Genomic DNA, 16,973 nt, shown 5'->3' with positions numbered 1-16,973 from the left:
TGTTTTGTTGTTAAGGTCTTGAAAGCGATTGTGTTTATTTACAAGAGGAGGAGAGAAATAGGGACATTGATCATCTTGACATGTTGAAGCTGCGGATGGAGGGACACGAGCAGACGGTCTGCTCGGACCAGCTTCGTAGGATGAATGAAAGATTCGCATGTGTCAAAAGTGTCGCAAATGATGTTCGAGACATGAGCAGAGATCGGGTTTCGGCAAAGAAATGAAGATGTTCACAATGGAAGGGAGAGAAAGAGATGACGACACGTGAAAAGCAGCAAGCGTGCAGCGCATGCAGCGTGTTTTAAATGCAATGTATGTTGGTTGTATGAGACAGTGGGTAGAGGGGAAAGGTGTGTGAGCGAGAGAAACGGAGGTTGCTATGTGAAGGATGCACCGCCCCAATCAACCAAAAACTCGTGAGAAGGGTAGTAGTAGGATCCTTGTCCCCGCTGCCGCCACCGTTCAAACCGTTGGAATCCTTTCGTTATGCAGAGTGTCGCTTGTTCACATGAGAGTCGAATGGAAGTGAGAGTGATCGTGGATGTGTCTCGCTAAAGGGTGGATCCATGTATGAATGTGGGGGTTAGAGAGAGAAGGATGGGGTAACCTTAGTATTCAGAGATCGGAGAGAGCCGTGGGCCATTCACGTCCAATTTGATTTGATCGGACCGAAACCCGGGTTGGCAACAGTGAATACCCCGAGGGAGAACCTCCTTTCGTTTTGCCTTTACCTTGAGGTCTTCACAGGCAACGTCGAGGGGTAGAGGACTGATGAGAGACAGAGTAGCAGGGGTATGACCAGGTCAGAGGAGACAAGGCATCAGAGGTCGCACGACAGACGTGCAAATAGCATATGTTCCCAAACTGGTAATTTCCGACCGTGACATCTCGAGAAGGAGTAGGGGTGCAGCATCACAACCGTCACAATTATCTTATCTCAACTGATCACTGGTCACTGACGTATCTGACATTCTCAAGGAACGCTCTCTATGACCCACGATTCCCTCACCATGCCTATGCATATTGTCTTTTGATTGCTTCCGTTCACTGTCTATTCCCTCCAGTCTTGGCGATTCAAGCAGTAGCAGGCTTGGCTTTCCCTTCCAAGATCGCGCTGATACTCGCCCAGACCAACTTGGGACTCTGGGCAGCGTCTACAGGGGTCCACACTCCAGTTTTCTTATAGTACTCTACGACTGGACCCGTCTGAGAATGATAGGTCGCCAAACGCTTTTGAAGAGTTTGAGCGTTGTCGTCGGATCGTTGGATCAAAGGTTCTCCGGTGACGTCGTCTGTCATGGATTTCTTTGGCGGGTTAACTGGAGTCAGTGGGCAGTATCGAGAGAATCTAAGATCTGACCACACTCACATTCTCGGTGGTACGACCGTCCTGATGCAGGATGTATCAGTCTACCAGTGATACGGGAAATGAGTAACGCGTCGGGTATACGAAGCTCCACCGCGTGATCTATGGCTTGTTGGTTCTCCGCCAGCATAGCATCTAGCTTGCTTGCTTGAGGAACTGTCCTGGGGAAGCCGTCAAGGATGAACCTGGGGGTCAGACTGAGACTTCCAGTACTATCGATAACCCCCGGCCTCTCAAACTCCCTGAGGGCAAAGAAAAGAAGACGTTTGAAAGCGAAAAATGTGTGAAAATACTAGGAAGGGGAGGACGTAGAGAAAATCGACCAACCCATTCTTGCACTCGGTATTGGTATTCAACTCCTGTTGAATCATACCCACCATAATCTCATCGCTAACTAATTCTCCTTTGTCCATGATCTTCTTAGCCGCTTTTCCTAATTCCGTTTGCTTGGCTACTTGGTTCCGAAGCATATCACCCGTGGCAAGATGACAGATGCAGTATTTCTGAGAAATGTTAGGGGCTTGGGTACCTTTGCCTAACGACGTCAGTCCTCATGCTCCTTCTATATATCGGGTTTCTTCTCAGCGAGTATGAGATGATATGAAAGATAACGCGATACGTACCAGCACCTGGAGGACCGATCAAAACCATCCGAGGGGCTTTGCCAGAGCCCATGCCGATAGCATTTTTAGCACTGTCCACTGCGGAAGATACGCTACTCGAAGCTTGTTTCTCCAATTGAGATATCTTATCTTGTAACTAATCATATCAGTATCTAACACTATCTACAAGGTTCCATCATCCGGATTCTGCCATGTCTCTATCTCGGAAAGCGAGATTTTGAAGGAAAGAAACTGACTTGTTTAGCTAAAGATTTGAGATACTCCAACTCGGGACCTGAACCCGAACTGGAAGGGGCTGCAGCGACGGCCATTTTCTTCTTGATCAGTATACAAGATTCTCAATTTCACACTGGCAGACTCACAAAAGACAGCGAAACTGTGTTGGTGGAGTGGTCAGAGTGGCTAGAGTGGAATGCTGATGGGGACGAAACTGTTGGTGGGCGGATCGCTTCCGACGGAAAGAACGGAAGCAAAACCACCACGAATAAGAGAAATAGCGGTGAAAGGACAGTCGCGTGTTTCACCACTTGCCCACTTCCGTCCATCGACACTCCCCCTCATCACAATATATAACTACTACCCTACGTTCTTTTCATCATCTTTCTGCTGAATTAAAAAACACAAGAAATCTGTACAGTAAGTTATTTGCTACTCTGCTTGTCACCCCTCGATTGTCCAAGACGAATCATGTCAAGCTCTGAACCCTGTAACCCCTTATGAGGTCAAAGGAACATGCCGTATCCTCCTCCCTTCTTTCTTCCCTTCTTTCCCTCTCTCTTTCCAGTTCATTTGTTGTTTGTCAAGAGGGTTAGTGCAAGTATTGAAATCAATCGACTAATATCAGATTTTTCGACATAAAATGATGTTCCTCCTCGGTCTTTTACCCTTTTTGGCTGCCACACATGCCCAAAGCACGGCCTCTACTTTTGACATCGAGTTGGTGGAAGCCAACTTCGAAGGTGAGCTCCCCCCCCCCCCCTAGACGGCCTCTCGGCACATTGATCATCTCACTTCTCGCGGGGTGTGGCCAACTACAGTCCTGAGGACAGTACCCGGACACCCTCCGCATTCTATTACTACATATACTCGGCTTCAGTTGTGTATACACTTGTACCCAGGGACTGTGCACGGAAACGAAACGGTGTACCGACCTAACGTCTAGCTGCCCAGCTCGTCCCCGAGCTCATCTCAACTTTCACCCCGGAGGGTGTACTCAATGTCACTTTTGGTGGTACCGACATTTCCATCGGCCAGAATCTCACTCAAGATGGTGAGTCCCCCTCACTCCAGTGAGTAGTGATGACTGAATCTGCAGCTGTGGGCTCGTCCCCCACCCTGCTCGTCGTCCCTAGCTCAAATGCGACTGACGTGTCTACTTCGAATGTAAGTCCGTCCTGTCAGAGAAATAAATTCCGGAGATTAATGATAGAACTACACTGTCATGATGGTCGATGCCGATATCGTCGGCACTGATGAAGGTGCCACTGGGCAGACAAGGCATTGGTTGGTGAATAACGCCAAACTTGTCCAAGGCGACTCTGGGTATAGTGTAGGGTACGATGGCGCTATTTCCATGTGCGTGCAATCTCTGCAACCACACCCACCTGCCCTTTCTCCAGAACCCAAGGATCCAGCCTTGCGTTCATCGTCAGACGGCTCGACCACCTGGCAGCGCCACCCACGGCACGTCAGCAGATTCTGTCAAGAGCTCCTGTCGATGCACAGTCACTTACAACCAGCACCGACTATGCTGGACCGGGTCCAGCTGCCGGCTCTGGTGCTCATCGCTATGTCATCCTCGTATACACCCAGCCCTCAACGTTCACCCCTCCGGCCAACCTGTCGACCGCGCATACTCCTTTGAGCACTTTCTCCTTCTCCGACTACGTAAGCCAGACTGGACTTGGAAATCTGGTCGCCGGGAATTATTTCCTTGTCGAGAACGGCGTGGCAACGGTCTCCGTAAGTGTTCACATTCTGCCTTGGCGGCTTTCCACCTGATCTTCCAGGTTCCTAGCACTACCCCGGTCAACACTGCCACTCTTGCAACCGCATCGACGACCAGCGGGTCCAGCAGTCCTTCTGGGACCTCTTCCGCTCCTTCGGGATCGAAGACATCCTCCGCGTCCTCCTCTCCCAGCAGCTCTCCTTCCGGCGCCGCCATCAAGCAGACCATTGGTATGGGCGCCATTTCTGGCGCCGTCGGCATCGTTCTCGCCGTCGTCGCTGCCGGTCTCGGCCTCTGAACTCCTTAATCTCGACTCTTGTGAGAATGATACTGTCACGGACAATGAAATATCAAGACGATCAACACGTACATCCATACATCATGTATCTGCACACCCTTGTCTCATGCAAACCGCTTTGGCTAATCAACCTCTAAAGTGCACTGTCGTGACGAGATCATCGCTGTCATTGTATAGTACAACACCCTCCGCACAAGTGATCGCTCTTCGTCTTTCCCCCCGATCTCGTCGGTGGATAAGGGTACGGTTGAGGATATGCCGTGGGTGGGGTCAGACGGGACGATGGAACTTTGTCGAGTCCGATGGGGATACGGTAACAGCAAGATGTGGAACATGAGCCGACGGATTTGCAACCACAGTCTTGGGCGCAGGTACAATTTGGATCGGAGAAACCGCTTTTGTGTCAGTGAACTCCGTCGCCATTCTCCCTTCTCTCCGATTTCGACACCTCCTTGGTGATGAAAGGCCTCTGAGCGGAAGCTACCAAGGCAGCTCGACTAGTGAAGGTGAAGTAGAGGGGAGAAGCAACTGACCAGATGTAATTCACCGGTGATGTGCAGGTCCATATCATTTTTCCTTCCGACGATACTCGACAGATCGGCGGACGATAGTTTTCGACCCGAAACCCCGACTCTTTAGCTGCTAGCTGTTGAGAGCGTGTCGCATAATTCACTGGTACTGATCTCGTACGATGTGACCCGACCCATGCTTAACTTGAGGCCTGGACCGTTAACGCTCATAGACTAGTCGTTATCGCCCGACCTAACATTCGTCTTCCATACGCCGATCATGGAATGAGATGGTTGATCCCGTCTTGTAAGGATAACGACTTAGGGCACCACCCGAAGTGACCCCGGGCACCACCTTTGGCGTGCCTAATTCAGAATGGGGCGTGCCTACTCTCTGTAAGTCATTGCCTCTGCCGCAGGTGGAGGCGGAATACTAATAGTTGACCTTTAGGGGGTTAGGGGGTTAGGAGGTTAGGGGTTTAGGGAGGTTAGGGGGTTAGGGAGGTTGGGAGGATATCATTAGTAATTTTTCGATTGATTAGTAGAGGAACCACCCATAATAGCATTGTGTTTCTAACTCATTAGTTCGATTCATTAGGTTCCTGACCGAAGGTGGTGCCCGGGGTCACTTAGGGTGGTGCCCTAAGTCGTTATCCTTGTAAGATCGTTGATGTCTACTCTGGCGTTATTCGGGTAACGTCGTGATCCGCCCGAACGATTGATCAGTCAAGATCAGAGGCGAAAACTTATCAACGTCATCAGCATCATAGGTGATGCCACAACGAAGATGCAGCCTTGCAGCCCGTATGGACTGATGACGATTTGCTGTCAGACCTTCGGGGACGAAAAGCTAGAGGACGCTGACGGACAGTGTCGTATGAGGGGATCGATCACTTCACGAGGGGAGCAGGGAAGAGGGATGAGGGGAGAAGTCGACTCTCCGTGGCATCGGTGATGACGCCGACGGGATGAATGGAGGTGAGCTCGCTAGACATCTCATCAATATTTCGTAGCGTATCCGAGCTGACCGGACTTGTAGGATATCATCACAAAACGTCTCTCCTTTATCCGACTGACGAACCTCCGCCTCTGTCCTCCCGCTCCACGTGTCTTCTTTTCTTTCTCCACTTGGCTGTCTGCCATATCCCCAAGATCAGCGTGAGGTCGTTGTGTGAATTGCCACTTGCCCACGTCCTCTTCATCTTTTCTGTCTCTTCACCATCACTTAAACGACAATCGACAATCCACAACACGAACGAAAGAGAATGTCCACTCCTTCCAATCTTCAACTTTCTCCAGAATCTCAAACCTCCGATGTTTTTTTACAGGAGCGAGATCAAAGTATACCTCAACAATCTACAATCACACGAGAATCAACCGAACATAGCCTAGAAACTCCATCACAAAAGAAAATACTCACATACATACCCATTCCTCGACCTGATAGACTGACTCAACTTACTTACCCCATAGGGACTTCCAGTTTGTTGAATGATCGATACGTTTTATACGGTGCCATACCAGATGGACCGACTGAAGCTCGGACCAGAGGGTTGGAGGTGGTTTTTGACAAACCGGTCGATTTGTTCGGTACGGGTTTTATGGTAGACGAGGCTTGGGTGAGTGGACCGGATTTAGGAAGGTTGTTCGACCCTCATCAAATGGACGATGAGAGAGTCAACCTGACGACGAACGATGATACGATAGGAGGAGAAACGACACAAGGTGGAATACATTCGACAATGCCAGAGAGTGATGTGATGGAAGGAATACTACCAGAAGAAACTCTCAACCCATCAATGACGATCACTAGTGTCATGGATGGAGTTGTTCCCACTGTTGCTGAAGGCATTGGTGTAGATTCTCTTACTACCCAAGGAGAACATGGAGTCGATGGAGCTGGAACTAATCTAGGAGAAGCGATAACGACAGAAACGACAGTAGGGCAGATGAGCGAGACTAACGCAAGAGATACAAGAACGAATAAAAGTATTCAACTTTACGTAGATGGATGGAAATACGAAAAACCACTTGTGGATATGAAACGACAAGAACCAGTTTATCAACATCAATATGTTTTAAATCGAGGAATGATTCATCTAGATCCCACAAGTATTTCCATTTCTCCCTATACTTCCAATCTTGATAATCAAACATTTCCAACCGACCCAACAAACATTCTCTCATTCCAAGCTCGAACTATGTCTCCTTCCCCGATTCTAAGTTTGAAAGGTACGATAGACACACGATTTCAACTCGTTCATATCTTTCCCTCACCCATAGGACTAGTAGATCAAATCCAACCTGTCGAACCAGCTTTATTACATCTCGAACCGGAAACTACAAAATTGATCGAACAACAAGAACAAGCTTTGTCTCGATGGCCATTGGTAGATAAATCAGAAGAAGTTTATCCTGGTTTGAGATGTGAAGATTCAGGAGTTAAAAGTGATGAACATTGGATTAGTTGGAAAGGAGATATCACGAGAAGATGGTTATATGACGAAAAGAGTTATATTCCAACTTGGTTAAAAGGAAAGAAATATGATGTGATGGCTACAAGACCTTGTTATGGTGCTTTGTATGAAGGATGGACTTTATGTTCTATTGAAGATGATAAATCTGTTCATCCTAATCTATCTATCCAGCATTCTCAAAATGATCAATCTATACAAACGGATCATTCAATACAAGATACCTCTTCAACAAAGAACGACACGACCAAATCGACCATGAAGACAAAAACGAAAAGTAAAAAGACACAAGTTGGAAAAAGAACAAAATTAAGATCAGATTGGTTATCATTAGATAAAGATGCCGCTATACATTCGACGAAATTAATAATCAATAATGAGAATGGAGAACAAGGTGAAATATTCGTTTCGTTTCAAGGGGCTGAATACGATTATGATAAAGAATCTTATCGTGCTTTAGTTGATATTTCTTCTGTTGTGGTTCCATCACCAGAAACAGATTCTTCCAAACAAGATGGACACGTTTCTGAAGAAAAGGAAACACTCACTTCTTTGATAGAAGGTGGAGAATATATAATGGAAAGTAAGACAAACATTCATTATATCATACGTGATATTAAATCATGGAGGACATGTCATACCCCTGAAACATTTCAAATTCAACTTCGTTCAACATCTGAAATCCGATCAAAAGATACACCATCTCAATTCGAATCTCAATCTCTTTCATCTCGTGTGATCTTCCCTCAATCGGAAACTCAAATCCCAACGCAAGTTTTAAGATTTAGAGAAGAAGGAAAAGGGATATTAGATAGAAGAGAACAAGGTGAAATCGTTTTTAAAGGAACAGCTATTTTGGATAGGTTAACAGATATGGTTTCTACTTCTCCTGGTCATTGGATAACTTTTACACGTTCTTGGGAAAATGAAAAATCTCATCATGCACGTAGAAGTATGATTGAAAAAGGTTTCAAGGTGATCAAGAGTAAGATGAGAGAAGAAGGTTGTACGAAGAGTCAAATCGGATGGATAGAAGAGGTTGAATTGAGAACATTGAGTGAGATTATTATTCCTGCTACTATGACGGTTTATCAACCTTTGAGTATGGTGAATGTTCAGATGAGTGGAGGGAAGTGGAAAAGTAATAGGAAGAGATTGTTTAGTGAGAAAGGGGAAGGTGAAGAGAGAAAATCGACAAGAAGACAAGTGGATGCTTTTTGAATGATCACTGACAATCCTTTTTTTCGTACTCTTCTTGACAACTTTTCCTCACTTTCATCCTGACTCTCTTAATCACTTTCTTCCCAACTCTCTTCCTTACTCCCTTTCCCGACTCTCTCCCTTTCTCCCTTTCCTGACTCTCTTCCCGACTCTCATCCTGAGCCGTTCCAGTTGAGTGAAACAAGTGAGAGTTATTAGGTAAATTATACATTCGAGATGACCCATATGAATTTGTTAAATCGTCATTTCTTTCCCATTCTAAATATCGTACCACACTTTCACAAACCTCGACACCCAGATGATCTTGAAGTACAGTACATAAACTCAGTTATGCGATCCGACGAAGAGACGTTATTTGATCACGCTCCACGACCTCTTCTCTTCCTTGGTGATCGTTCAGAACTATCAGGGGTCGTTTCAGTATACGGAGAGTCGACATGTTTGTGAGGATCAAGCCATCTCGGAGAAATAGGTGGGAGAGGGACTGTGACTTGACCGTATGATCCTGGAAGACGACGACGTTTTGGGGTTGTACCTTCTGTAGATGGAATGCCGATACCGAGGAACCAACCCATTCTGAGATATTAGCACTTCTTTCACGATTTTTCTCTTCCATCCCTGTCAGAATGAGAGATCCATCTTGTAATACCCATCTCCTTGACGTTGTAATGTCTGACAACGATCACAACGGGTTTGTAGAAAGGATTGTAACTCACCTCACGAGAAAGAGGATAATCGTGATGGTAACATTACCATGAATCAACCCAGTCCAACTTGTGGGTGACTTAAATAACGATATAGGTAAAGGAAGTAAAGTTACAATGATACTATCATTTCAATTCTTTTCTCTCGTTCAATGTTGATGAATCTCGAAGAGCTCACTGTGATAACTATAACATCAACTTAATTACTTTCAGTAAGTGTTTTTGCACTTACATCTGCTATTGCCAATGGTATCAACAAAGCTTTGACCAAAGAAACCTTGGTGGGACTTTCGGGAAGACTTTGAATGACCGGGAAAAGACTAAAACTTATCATGGCTATAAGGAAGAAACCTACTTGTCAACTGACTATCATTGAAAGGGAAGAGATGGAAAGGTGACTTACATGAACCTAAAGCACCAATCACCATTTGTCCTCTTGTTGTTGCTCCTATTCCGATGGTTGAACGTTCTACTGTTTCAGGTAAAAGAGAAGATGCGTATTTCTCAGGGAGAAAGATGGCATATCCCGCTCCGAGGATGGTGAGAAACTGTATTCATAAGTCATTTAACCAATCATGGGGCTTAGGTTTATACGAAATTTTGTATTAAATCCTGGATCGATCACATTCCAGCTTTTCTGAATGCTTTACATAGATTTTGGGAGAACAGAAGGATGTCATTTCCTCCCTCGACGGGCATCAGCGGGTAGAGTATGATATGGATCTTATGGAGAATGAGACACAGATCAACGAATGAATCACAAGAATTTGAAGTATGGAGAGACACAGGGTGAAGAGGAGGAGGAGGTAAGTGAAAAGAAGTGGGGTGAAGTGGGGAGAGAGACTTACAGGTTCAACCAACCAGAACATATAGTAATACCTCTTTGGCAGGGCTGGCATCGTTTTCTTACGTTGTTAGGATGATGTCTCAAACCAGTAAATACTTGAGACTGCTGATTCGAAGGAGATAGTGTGAGAGAGTGTCAACAGTGATGTGAACTTGTGAATTTGAAAGTGGGGCTCATTTGTCGTCGCTTCGGCGTCGGCGTCGGTTAATCGGACCGACAACTGTTGGAGGTACCTGCAACTTTGCTGGTGCTTGATGTACTGTATACTTCATACGCAGGGCATCATATCAACATTGATAGGTCCACTACTACTACTGCCACTTCTACCACTAGTCCTCCTCTTCACTCTCTTCCTTATCCTTCTTACCCTTCTTTCCCTTAGGTGCCTTGGCTCCTTTTGGCGGCTTCTCTTTTGGAGGATTTATCTCATCCCTCTCTTTCCTCCACCTTACCATAATCTCCTCTTCTTTGTTGACCCATTCATCATCTGATATACCTTGAATCTCATATAACAATTGTATTTCTTTCGTCCATATTGCTAGATTACCAGCTTCGAGAGCTTTTTCAGGTGCGGGTGTTTCAAGCACCATTGGGATATTTTGAAGCCTTTGATCCCGCATGATTTGCCGGAATGCCGATAGACCGATTTTTCCTCTATGGCATTAACACTTTCAAACTCAATGACCACATAACATATGTGTGTATGTTCCATCCTCGAATCCATTCGACGAACAATCTATGTGAGTCGTGAAGGGCATGATGAGCTAAAATAAGTCATGAATTTGAGGGAAAGCAAGAAAAAAGGAGAAAGGGATCGAGTATGGAAGAACTCACAATCCAATATTCTCATGAAGATCTTTATTCCCTCCTAAATCAGCTTTACTATCGTTCAAATGCATCCCTCCTATGTACTCCCATCCTATCTCATCACCAAATTTCGTCATAGTTTCCGCATAAGCCTCGGGAGTGCGGAGATCATAGCCCGCTGCGAATAGATGACACGTGTCAAGACATACTCGAACTCGAGATTTATCTTCTACGAGTGATATGATAGATGAGAGGTCGGAGAATGATGTTCCGATGATATTGCTACCTGCGTTCGCCTGAGGATCAGCGTGACTTGACCAAGTGTTGAGACAACGAATGGGCCGAGTAGTCCGGTATACTTTCCTCAGTGTCATAGGTAATAGACTTCGAATGACTGTTGGGTGTAAAATGTATGGAATGTTGAGGCCCGGAGGGTAAGGGCGTAAAAGAGGAGTGAAGGAGGGAGAAGAAGGAAGGCGAACGAGAACATACCATATTCTCAATCACAGTGATTACCTCTGGTACTTCCTCATGTACCAGATTGATAGCTTTGGCAATTAATCCAAAACTTTCTTCTTTACTACAAGCTCCCACAGTTGAGCCGGGACTTTTCTTGTCAGTTCTCACACATGACTGCACAGGCTAACGAGGGGAAAAAGGTGACTGACTCACTGCCAGTTGTACAACCTCAGACCGAGCTGATGACATCGGGATATATCATCCTTGAAACATTCATATGACGTTTTCCATTTTTCTCTGGCGGTCAGAACTGCCTGCAATCACCAGAGAAGGGCAAATAAAAGGTGAAAATCAAAGAAAGAGACTGACGGGTCTGGATTACCTAAGTTGATGAGGTAACTCCCATGAACGAGAACGTCCTGATGTCCATATCCTAGACCTATGGGTCAGCTTTTGAGGCTCGTGCTGATCAATAATCATATGATCTCATCCCTATCTCATATCACATTTCCCGAAGATTCAAATTTCCGACTAAGTCTCAAGTGCGAGATGAGTGAATAAATATAGATCATGAACCCACCTCCCTCCTCATTAGTCCTCAACAGCTCTTTAAACCTCTTTACCGTCTCTTCCTCATACGGATTACTTTTCCATTGTCGTTGACTCTTTACGAACATTCCCAAACCATTCGCACCCGCCAATCCAGCTCTTAACAAAGCTCCTGCGGGTCCTCCGGCTATACTAACATGAGCACCTAAAGAGATAGGTTTGGAAGGTATGATACCAGTTCCAAAGTCATATGGGGGATGACCATATCGAGGAGGATGTAAATCCGTTTGAAGATCTATAGGAGGCCAAGGTTTTTCCTTCTTTTTTCTAGGTTCTTTTTTCTTTATCTCCATTTCGTCTACACCATTCTTTGATGGGTGTCCATTGGAGGGTTCTTGTTTAAGTTTCTTACGAAGTTTTGAAGGGGGAGAAACAGATTTACTTGGATAGGGAAGGGGGTCGACTTTGGCTTTGACATTGGTATCAGACAATGAGGATAGACTACTACTAGAGGATCTTTCTCTTTTCGGTTTTGATACTCTGGGCATGATCAGACGGGTCCGACTGAAGAGTAGATATCGACCAGTGTGAGACAAGTGCGGGAAACCGAGCAATCTTGAAGATAAAATGTTGAGGATATGTGTATGATGCAGTTTGTAAACCAAGAACAGTTGTCAAAAAGAGTGAAGAGCAGCGACGAAATTGACGCGACGTGATTTGAGGAGCTCCACATTTCGGACATGGCCGCAAGTACATAGCCCGATCGTTTCCGACCTGCCAAATATTCCTTCTGAGATCTCATCTCTCTTCCAGTCACAACATCAACCTTGAGCACCTAGCACCTACATAGCACCTATAACCACCTGAGGCTCTCAGCCATAAATTACTAAGTCTCAGAGGTCGGAATTCGAAGATTAGGTAACAAACTCTTCCAAGATGTTCAATCGTATCGTAATTTTCTCCCGGAAAAACCTTCCATCCCCAATCAGATCAATAACCTCGAGAACAATTTCCACATCCCTCATCACTCTCACATCTCGTTCTTTCTCTCGTCCTGGTCCACCACCTTTACCACCAGCGGATCAAGCGGAATTCGATCGACTTCTCAAGATAAACTCTTCTATCGGTGCTACTCCCTCTATCACTGAAATTTCTTCTACCTCAGCTATCACAGAAACTTCTTCTGTTTCAGATGGGAAGAACGAACTTGAAGAACATAGAGATTTGAGAAGAGGTCCAAAACCAGATTTTCAAGGTGAAGAAAATCCTAAAACTGGGGAAAGGGGTGGACCTAAAGTTGATCCGTTCAAAAGTGGGGATAATGATTGGTCTTATGCTGGACGAGTTACTGTGGGTTTCTGAATCTTTCTTCATCACTCTTCAACTGTCTAAATGAGATGTTGAAGAAAGAGAACCGCTAATTGCTCAGGATTTCTAAGCCCATATGGGATGCATGTAAAATGTATGAAAATGACATATGTACTACGTATAATGATCATGGTATGCTAGCTATCATAACCCTTTCTTCAGATGCGTTACAACATTCGACCAATTCGACTCGACTGGGAGAAGTGGACAGAGTCATGATGCAACTTGTCCCGACGAATTTTGTTCCTGCGAGTGAGCCATGAGGTCTACTTAAGATGTCCATAAGCCTTCTCCCCTCCCCCCTCTCTTCATATCTGGGTGCATTGACGAGAAAAGAAAGAATCCGTGGACATCATTATTATCAAGGAAATGATGGTGGGAGAGTAGGATAAAAAGATGTGAAAACTTACCCTTTTCCTCGCCCACTCGATTACAAGCTACGAAAATGACCTCTTTTCCTTCTCCAGGTACGATTGGTCCGGCTTCATACCCTGGAGAAGGATCGTGTAACGGGTTGAGTCGAGCGAGCCAATAATTGATATTATGTTTCGAAGGTTCATCAGGGTTTTGAATGGGATAATCTTCTGGAGGTGTATCTGCTGGTGGTTCGGGATCAAGCCAGTTCATTCTACTGTTGTCAATTTCAATTCTAATATTTCAATCCTGAAAACGTCAATTGCGGTCGTATGAGGCAAAAGGCACAAAAGAGTGATGTAAGTGAAGACAAAAGACTTACGGAACGACAAGCATATCTACTTTGTTATCTCGACAAAAAGTAGCCAGTTCGTATGCGTCCCAAGGAGCTATCACATGAGCAGGCGTTCACCAATATGAAGAGAGAAAAGAAGAATCACCAATGAAATCTCTCGGGTTCATATCTGTTCATCAGCTGGAGAGAGAGAAAGAAGGCAGAAACTTACCCATACATATCCCTATCGCGACTCTTCCCAACGGTTCGGGGAGGTCGAAATATCGGAACCCGTCGCCTACGTATGAGTATTACGACAGATTTCAATGGAGTCGATGCCCCCGATCCTCTCTCCGCCGCTCGAGTATCAACGTTTAGCCGATAATCATACACAGCCTACACTTCACCAATACTCCTCCAAAAGCATCTCCAGTCGACCAACATTCTCTGAGCCTCCATTTTCAAGACTCGGGTATGGAATGTGAGAAGTTCATAAAGAAGCAGATCATAGACAACTCACCTTCCCTAGCCCAATTCTTATCCGTATCAAATCTGAAAGTCTTCCTGTAATTCCCTACTACCTCTCCAGACGGACTAACGACCATGGCTGAATTATACCCAACTCCTTCATCTTCCTCTACCTCCTTTTCACTCTCTTCACCATCTCTCTGACTGACCATTCCCTCTGTTCCCCGACCTACATCCGTGTTCAACCCCTCGATGTGCCTTTCCCCAGGTCGTTTCGACCCACTCGGTGTCTCCAGCTTAGAGATCGAAAATTGAGATGTGGGGACGGATGTGGTAGGAAGTGCTTCCGGGTAACCAGCAATGACATAACATTTCAATCGTCTTGCCAGAGATTTAGCCAAGGTGGAAGTTGGTCCTGTACCTTGTATTTCGAGATAAGGTAAGATGGAAGAAGGGTTCGGGAAGATGTATCCTGATAAACACATTTCAGGTAGGACGAGAAGATCTAATGAACCTGGTCGGATTCTAAGGATGAGTTGAGGTTTGATATGGAATGTGGGGAGGACTTACGAGGATGTTAAGAATTCTACTTTGGAAGAGTTTTCTTTTACTTGACCGAGCTACGAAGTCAACTCAACTTTACTTATGAATGACAATGAACGTGTCATGAAGATTTAGTAATGTGACAGGGAACTTGCCAGATATGACATTCAGGAAGGCGGATGTAAGTCAAGATAATCGGGATACTCTGTGAGTAGAGAGGATCGATGGACGAGGTAGGAGGACGAATGGTATGGAGACCAGGATGAGAAGGGAGCATGTCAAAGGGTGGAGTAATACAAGGAGGATGAAATGACCCACTTTAACATCATATTGAACACAAGCTATATGTACAGGAGAATACCTATAAGCCGGTGCTGGTGATCTTGGTCGATTTCGGGACATGGATACACGAGGTATTTTAAGCCGTATAATGACGACCCCTCTCTATTCAAACCTTTCACAATACAAACCCTTCTCACACTCAACGCAATCTATCCTCTGGCAAGTATGCGACCAAACGATATGATCTCTAACAAGGTCGGAATTCAGGAATGAACAAGATGAAAGACGAGTCTCGATATGTGGACTAAGTGAAAAAGTCAACAGTCAAAGGGATAAAAGCAGAAAAGTGTATGGTTGACAAATTCTATCGTCGAGTCCGATGGTCCGATGGTCGGTCAAACCGGAAAATGTTATCCTGCTCATGCGTCACTCTATCCTTACACTACCAAAGTAGAGTCCGAGTGTAAGTAAAACGAAAAAGCGAGTCACCCCGAGACGGAGAAAGTGAATCATGAATCATGATTCATGATGCATAATTGAATCCATTACCAAACATGACTGATCACGGGTACAAGGCCAAACGTGATTGATCATCATTGACAGTCATCAGAAAATGAGTCTGTGAAGATGGTTAGGGGGAGGGGGAAAAGCCACAGGAGTTAAAGTGGTTTGTTCCCCCCCTCCCTTCCCCAGCCCCACGACCAAAATGTCGCATCGTGAGTCGATACGTTTCAACATGAAGATGTGGTTCGGAGACGTTACGAGTGTTTATATATGTTCGAAGATGATCGATAGCTCCATCCGTTATTCGGGGGACCGGGGGTACTACAGGTATGTGTTCGTCATTGAAGATTGATACATTGAGCCTTCCAGGTCGTAGCGAAACACATATGTATTACTTGGTTTTCTACCGGTATACGTTGCAACATCCAGCTGTTATACTGTGATTGTTCCATATGAGGAATCATAAGTACTCAGAAGTATTGGAGAAGTTAGTTCAACCGAGGGCCATTTCAGACATCTTCAAACTTTGCAACATCAGACCATTTCCATATCCCACAGACCACAGACCACAGACCGACCACAAGAGTTGCTAGCTGCCTAGCTGCCAAGGATGTATAATCCACATCGTCGATAGCAGCGGTGAGGTCCCCGATCCCCGGTGTTTGAACATGCCCGCACGGCCTTCACGTTAGTTTCGGATCTAGCGTTTCTAGTGTTTTGGTAATAAAGGAAATGCTCGTCCGTCCCGTCTCGAGTCTCCCCGGCCCCCTTGCTGTGTGCCATGTGCCATGTGCCTACGCCACGAGCGACCAAAAGACACGGTCTTTCTCTTGACCCGAATATCCTGGTCTTTCATAGCTCTTGCTTTAATTGTATATCCACTACATGGTCCAAGGTAATGGAGGAGGTTTCAGCATGATCACTCGGGCGAAAGACGTCCGTCCGTCGGCCGAGGAGAGTGGAGAGAGGAGTCAAAATTTTCAAAACTTGTTACTCATACTGTACCCATTCCTTCAGCTCGTTCCTCTTTCTTGGCATGTTTGATCACGTATACATATCAGGAAGATTGTTGTTATGTTGTATTGATAAGGACTGCTCTGGACGAAAGACGGATTGAGGGAATCAAGGAGACTAACGACATAGATGTGATTTAACTGATGTGAAGGAATGACGTCAACAGATTAGATAACACCCTGAATGTCGAGATCGAAGATCGAAGGGATTAACATCCTGTCCATTTGTCTTTCTTTCCCAGTCTCCCATCGGTAAGTACAATACATGGAAACATTGTATATACCAATACACCCATGATCAC

The 16,973-nt window shown here is 45.4% G+C and overlaps 7 protein-coding genes across 7 annotated transcripts; 3 read left to right on the top strand and 4 right to left on the bottom strand.

Annotated features, from left to right (window-relative positions):
* Positions 1–1,074: 1,074 nt before the first annotated feature.
* On the bottom strand, positions 1,075–2,041 carry TREMEDRAFT_32866 (uncharacterized protein; the record flags this gene model as incomplete). The annotated part of the gene is made up of 4 exons (XM_007005932.1): positions 1,075–1,319; positions 1,370–1,551; positions 1,694–1,901; positions 1,990–2,041. The coding sequence occupies 4 exons, from the start codon at positions 2,039–2,041 to the stop codon at positions 1,075–1,077; spliced, it is 687 nt and encodes a 228-aa protein (XP_007005994.1).
* Positions 2,042–2,522: 481 nt separating this feature from the next.
* Positions 2,523–4,363, top strand: TREMEDRAFT_39992 (uncharacterized protein). Its single transcript, XM_007005971.1, has 7 exons — positions 2,523–2,625; positions 2,834–2,948; positions 3,152–3,259; positions 3,305–3,372; positions 3,419–3,564; positions 3,729–3,951; positions 3,999–4,363. The coding sequence occupies exons 2-7, from the start codon at positions 2,849–2,851 to the stop codon at positions 4,233–4,235; spliced, it is 882 nt and encodes a 293-aa protein (XP_007006033.1). The 5' UTR covers positions 2,523–2,625; positions 2,834–2,848; the 3' UTR covers positions 4,236–4,363.
* A 1,646-nt stretch (positions 4,364–6,009) lies between these two features.
* On the top strand, positions 6,010–8,439 carry TREMEDRAFT_63743 (uncharacterized protein; the record flags this gene model as incomplete). Its single annotated transcript, XM_007006072.1, has 1 exon — positions 6,010–8,439. One exon carries the CDS (start codon positions 6,010–6,012, stop codon positions 8,437–8,439), a length of 2,430 nt encoding a protein of 809 aa, XP_007006134.1.
* Positions 8,440–9,151: 712 nt separating this feature from the next.
* TREMEDRAFT_32751 (uncharacterized protein) lies at positions 9,152–10,042 on the bottom strand (the record flags this gene model as incomplete). The annotated part of the gene is made up of 5 exons (XM_007005924.1): positions 9,152–9,266; positions 9,322–9,329; positions 9,376–9,494; positions 9,547–9,691; positions 9,992–10,042. 5 exons carry the CDS (start codon positions 10,040–10,042, stop codon positions 9,152–9,154), a joined length of 438 nt encoding a protein of 145 aa, XP_007005986.1.
* A 277-nt stretch (positions 10,043–10,319) lies between these two features.
* Positions 10,320–12,158, bottom strand: TREMEDRAFT_33014 (uncharacterized protein; the record flags this gene model as incomplete). Its single annotated transcript, XM_007005944.1, has 6 exons — positions 10,320–10,644; positions 10,825–11,093; positions 11,290–11,404; positions 11,470–11,553; positions 11,626–11,689; positions 11,837–12,158. 6 exons carry the CDS (start codon positions 12,156–12,158, stop codon positions 10,320–10,322), a joined length of 1,179 nt encoding a protein of 392 aa, XP_007006006.1.
* Positions 12,159–12,741: 583 nt separating this feature from the next.
* Positions 12,742–13,167, top strand: TREMEDRAFT_32993 (uncharacterized protein; the record flags this gene model as incomplete). Its single annotated transcript, XM_007005942.1, has 2 exons — positions 12,742–12,931; positions 12,980–13,167. 2 exons carry the CDS (start codon positions 12,742–12,744, stop codon positions 13,165–13,167), a joined length of 378 nt encoding a protein of 125 aa, XP_007006004.1.
* A 72-nt stretch (positions 13,168–13,239) lies between these two features.
* TREMEDRAFT_44862 (uncharacterized protein) lies at positions 13,240–15,274 on the bottom strand (the record flags this gene model as incomplete). Its single annotated transcript, XM_007006008.1, has 9 exons — positions 13,240–13,419; positions 13,584–13,801; positions 13,910–13,976; positions 14,028–14,051; positions 14,094–14,159; positions 14,382–14,516; positions 14,613–14,854; positions 14,900–14,949; positions 15,191–15,274. 9 exons carry the CDS (start codon positions 15,272–15,274, stop codon positions 13,301–13,303), a joined length of 1,005 nt encoding a protein of 334 aa, XP_007006070.1. The 3' UTR covers positions 13,240–13,300.
* Between the last annotated feature and the right edge of the window lie 1,699 nt (positions 15,275–16,973).

Source organism: Tremella mesenterica (genome assembly GCF_000271645.1).
Source record: "Tremella mesenterica DSM 1558 unplaced genomic scaffold TREMEscaffold_9, whole genome shotgun sequence".
In the NCBI taxonomy this organism is placed as follows: Eukaryota; Fungi; Basidiomycota; class Tremellomycetes; order Tremellales; family Tremellaceae; genus Tremella; species Tremella mesenterica.
The sequence above is the reverse complement of the archived record's forward strand: the minus strand, read 5'-3'. Positions and strand labels throughout refer to the sequence as shown.

Bases quoted from the DNA above. Each gene is read 5' to 3' on its own strand.
- TREMEDRAFT_39992 (XM_007005971.1), top strand. From the start codon at position 2,849: ATGATGTTCCTCCTCGGTCTTTTACCCTTTTTGGCTGCCACACATGCC. The intron at 3,373-3,418 runs GTAAGTCCGTCC...GATTAATGATAG, and splicing joins CTGACGTGTCTACTTCGAAT to AACTACACTGTCATGATGGT. The intron at 3,952-3,998 runs GTAAGTGTTCAC...CTGATCTTCCAG, and splicing joins ACGGCGTGGCAACGGTCTCC to GTTCCTAGCACTACCCCGGT.